Genomic DNA, 3,768 nt, shown 5'->3' with positions numbered 1-3,768 from the left:
CTCGCACGGCCCCCGCGTGTAGTGCGCGTAGCAGCCGCCGTCATCCGACCAAAAGTTTTGACCATCGGACTCGCACTGGAACAATCAAAGTCATGGTCAAAAATAAATTTAATAGTCTAGTGAATACAACGAAACAACAATAATTGTTCTTCGTGCGTATAGCACAGGATATTCCATCCATCAGTATGATGTGTTTCTTTAGAATTAGAGTGAATAGGCATCTACTTATTACCATAACGTGACATCGTAGTCAAATGCTAGTTTGTTCATTTGAAAACTGTTTTACAAAATTACCCTTACGACTTATATAGAATTTACTTACGGTACAGTTAGCTAACCCATCGGTACCGAGGTCGAGGATAGTACCAGGATAGCATGGGCCCTGTGTGAGTCGGTGATAGCATCGACCGTCTGCCGGCCAGTACAGCAGCGTCGAGTCCGCGCACTGCTGTGGCCGCACGCACATTCCCTGACGCACCCTGCAATAGAACCGAAGAAATCTTATTACACACCATACGCTACTTCAAGGCAAAATATCACGTAAATACACGTCACCTCAAATAACCTTTTATGGAATGTATTTTTGTGTATCTTCTAGTTCTGCGTAAACTACAGTTTAATACATTAAATATTGCAGGAAAATTAAAATTCTGGTTAATGTTTTAAAATTCTATAAGGATAATAGAGAAGTGATCCGTGCGATGAATCATGTGCCTGTACCCAGCGATGAAACTATGTTGGTTGGCCCAGACTATAGCACTACATTTCGTTAACCGTGACACGCCGCTTGCTCAATATGGGGATTTCGTACACTGTATCTATAACGCCATGCGGTTCGCACGATCGCTATTGCCAATCGAATTGCACAAGTCGCGGTTACGGTTTTAAACCTTTGATTGTCACGTATGCAAACTGTTTGTCATTCCATTCATATCGTACAGTGTTAATTTGTTTAAACAACAAGACACTGTACTAAAGTTCTTTCTTCTATCTCCATTAATCATTATTCATTATTTTGATGCTTACCTACCCGCGCTTGTTGAATGTCTCCTCCACTGGTGCGAAGTACTCCCCCGGTCGGCATGGACCACGCTCGAACAGCTTGTGGCAGACGTCGGAGTGCGGCAGCTGCGCAGTGCCCGGGGGACACTTGCACTCTGCCACCGTGCGCCCACCCCATCGCCCGGGGCTCAGCTCCTGCGTCTCCGAACACGGGTAGCCTTTCTGGAATGAGATAGCAAGATTGTTATTCACTCATCATCATCTCCCTGTCCCTATCCTACTTAAGAAGGGTCATCAAACCGGCCATCAAGTTTTCATACTCCAGATCATTAAATCTTCTGTCGATCATTGTTAAAAATCACTTCAGACCAAGGTAAGGGAAAAGAAGTAATACTCTTAGGAACAGAAACCTACAAAACTTCTTTTTTTTTTATCCACAGTTGTTTTTGTAAAATGTTTTATAAACGCTTTGTTCTACTTTTTATCTATACGATTTGTTCGTTATTTAAAATATATGCAAAAAGAATAAACTCTGACTTAACCACTGCAGTTTATTTCAATTTAAATATAATAGTTAATACGTAATAGTGCATTCTCATTGTGCTCGCGGCCGCCAACATACTTTAATTCAACGTGTTTGTGGCGTATCAAGCAGTTGCTTTAATAAAATGTGCATATAAAGTACTTAAATTATTTTCTACTTTATTCTTTCCCCGATAAAGTTCATTTTCTTGTGTCCTGAAGTCCTTTCATAAACAAGACTCAAACGCGCCCCTGGACGTGATTTCCGTCTTGTACAAACTTTATTTACTGAAATCTACGAGGATTAAATTCTAATGAGGTTGAGCACGTTATACTTGTTTGTTGTAAACATCCCAACGATGTCATTAAAGTTGTAATGTGGTAGATAAACACGTGGATAATAAGGTAAATGACCTTAGAGTGTTAAGTTTAATTACTACTAGCTTTCGCCAGCGACTCCGTCCGCGTGGTATTAAAAAAACAAAAGTGTATCGCCTATGTGTTATTTCAGACTATCCCCTACATCTATGCAAAATTTCATCCAGTTCCGTTCAACCGTTTAGGCTACACACTCTAACAAACAACCATCCATCCATCTAAACTTTCGCATTTATAAAGTTAGTAAGATTGAGTGTAAATTAATCGATTCTAACATAGTTTGAATTTGGAACTATTGGTAACAAAAACTCCTGCATAGTTAGTTAAATAACTGCTCGTTACAACCGGGTCGAAATTTTGTTTTCACTGCCAATCGTCAAAGTTAAACTATTTGTTATATTTCTATCATTCTGGTCTCTCTGTATGCAAAATCGTATCGAAGAACTAAATCCGAGACAGATTTCCTTTCCTGTTCCGTACTCGATCTCTCTGGCAAATTTGAGATTACACAATCGACTTTCATACCTAAATCTGTACTTTGTTCCTAGCAGCTGTTCGTGTTCTTTGTATATCACATTAATAAGCTTAGAGAAGATTTATCCTATTAGTTTAACATTCAATTACACTCTTAGTAACCAAGACTCTGAATGTTTTTTTTTATGGGAGGCGCTATGCCTCCCTCTCGTACACACCTGACATCCTAGTCTTTTGTTCTTCTTTTTATTTATTACTTTTCTTATTTATTTGGTGCTATTAATATCAGATAAAGGCGTGTGCAAGATGTGTGGGACAAGTACAGAGAGATGTTGATATGAGTTTTAGGTTATATTTTATATTATTTTTTTCATAATAAGATAAATGTTAACAATGCTAAATAGGAAGTGCATTGTAAATGAAATGTTATAATTATAACAATTACATTAATGCCTCTTTACAATTGCATTTAACAATGTATCAATTAAGAACAACACTATTACTGCAACTGTTATAAAACAATACTACAAGATTATTTGTTGACATAGTTGTTATTTGTTTTATAGTTTTCTATATAGATATGTTATCATAAAACACGGTAGAACGAATATCTCCTAATGAACGCAATGATTTAATTCCCTCAGCCCTTATTGACTCCATAGATCTGAACACCCTTGATCAGATACCAAAGGATACTTTAACTTCTAAAATTCTCTTACGAAAATAGCAACTGGTTAGATGTATTTTAATGCGAACGAAAATAATCTTAATGAATTCTATCAAATGTTATTTAAGAAACAAACAGTATTACGTAAATTGACCCATGAACCCGACAGGAGCACGTTATGCAGTATATGAGTTGCATGCCAATATCGCCTCTACTGTATTTCTAATACAGGTCATATCTCCGGTCAATACTTTCATATTGATGGAATCATCACAGTTTCACAGACCTTCTGATCTATACTAGTCTATACTAATATAATAAAGCGTAAACACACACTTCTTTGTTGCCTAAAAACTCAGTAATTACAGCAAATTTCTGAATAACTCTTTTTTTAATAAAAAGCCCTACACTTACGTCACGCTTTTGGCTATCTTTTTTTAACGCCATTAAACTTGTGGGGTAAATATTTTGGATAAAACCCTAATGTGGGAAAAAGACCATAAGTTGCTGCCAACATCAAGGAAGCAAGACTGTCAAGGTTTGTCATGTCATATCATTTTGACATTTGCTATTGATAATTTGACAAATGTAAACAATAAAATAATCACAATTTCATGCGGATGCAGCCGCACGGTAACAGCTAGTAATTTCATAAGGAAGCTAAATTAGTATAACGAAAGTTAAACGTTTATTAGAATAGGATTACAAATGTGAAGACGCATTGG

The 3,768-nt window shown here is 37.0% G+C and overlaps 1 protein-coding gene across 1 annotated transcript in view; it reads right to left on the bottom strand.

The window, feature by feature from the left end:
* Nucleotides 1–3,768, bottom strand: part of LOC106103316 — a 7,637-nt gene that overhangs the window by 2,306 nt on the left and 1,563 nt on the right. The window contains exons 2-4 of the mRNA XM_013283052.1: nucleotides 1,031–1,224; nucleotides 323–479; nucleotides 6–75 (exon numbers count right to left, since the gene is read on the bottom strand). Coding sequence (XP_013138506.1) covers nucleotides 6–75; nucleotides 323–479; nucleotides 1,031–1,224 — 421 coding nt within the window. The remainder of the gene's footprint in view (nucleotides 1–5; nucleotides 76–322; nucleotides 480–1,030; nucleotides 1,225–3,768) is intronic.

Source organism: Papilio polytes, unplaced genomic scaffold, assembly GCF_000836215.1.
Source record: "Papilio polytes unplaced genomic scaffold, Ppol_1.0 DF823823.1, whole genome shotgun sequence".
Taxonomy (NCBI): domain Eukaryota; kingdom Metazoa; phylum Arthropoda; class Insecta; order Lepidoptera; family Papilionidae; genus Papilio; species Papilio polytes.
This window is presented reverse-complemented; position numbering and strand designations above follow the sequence as displayed.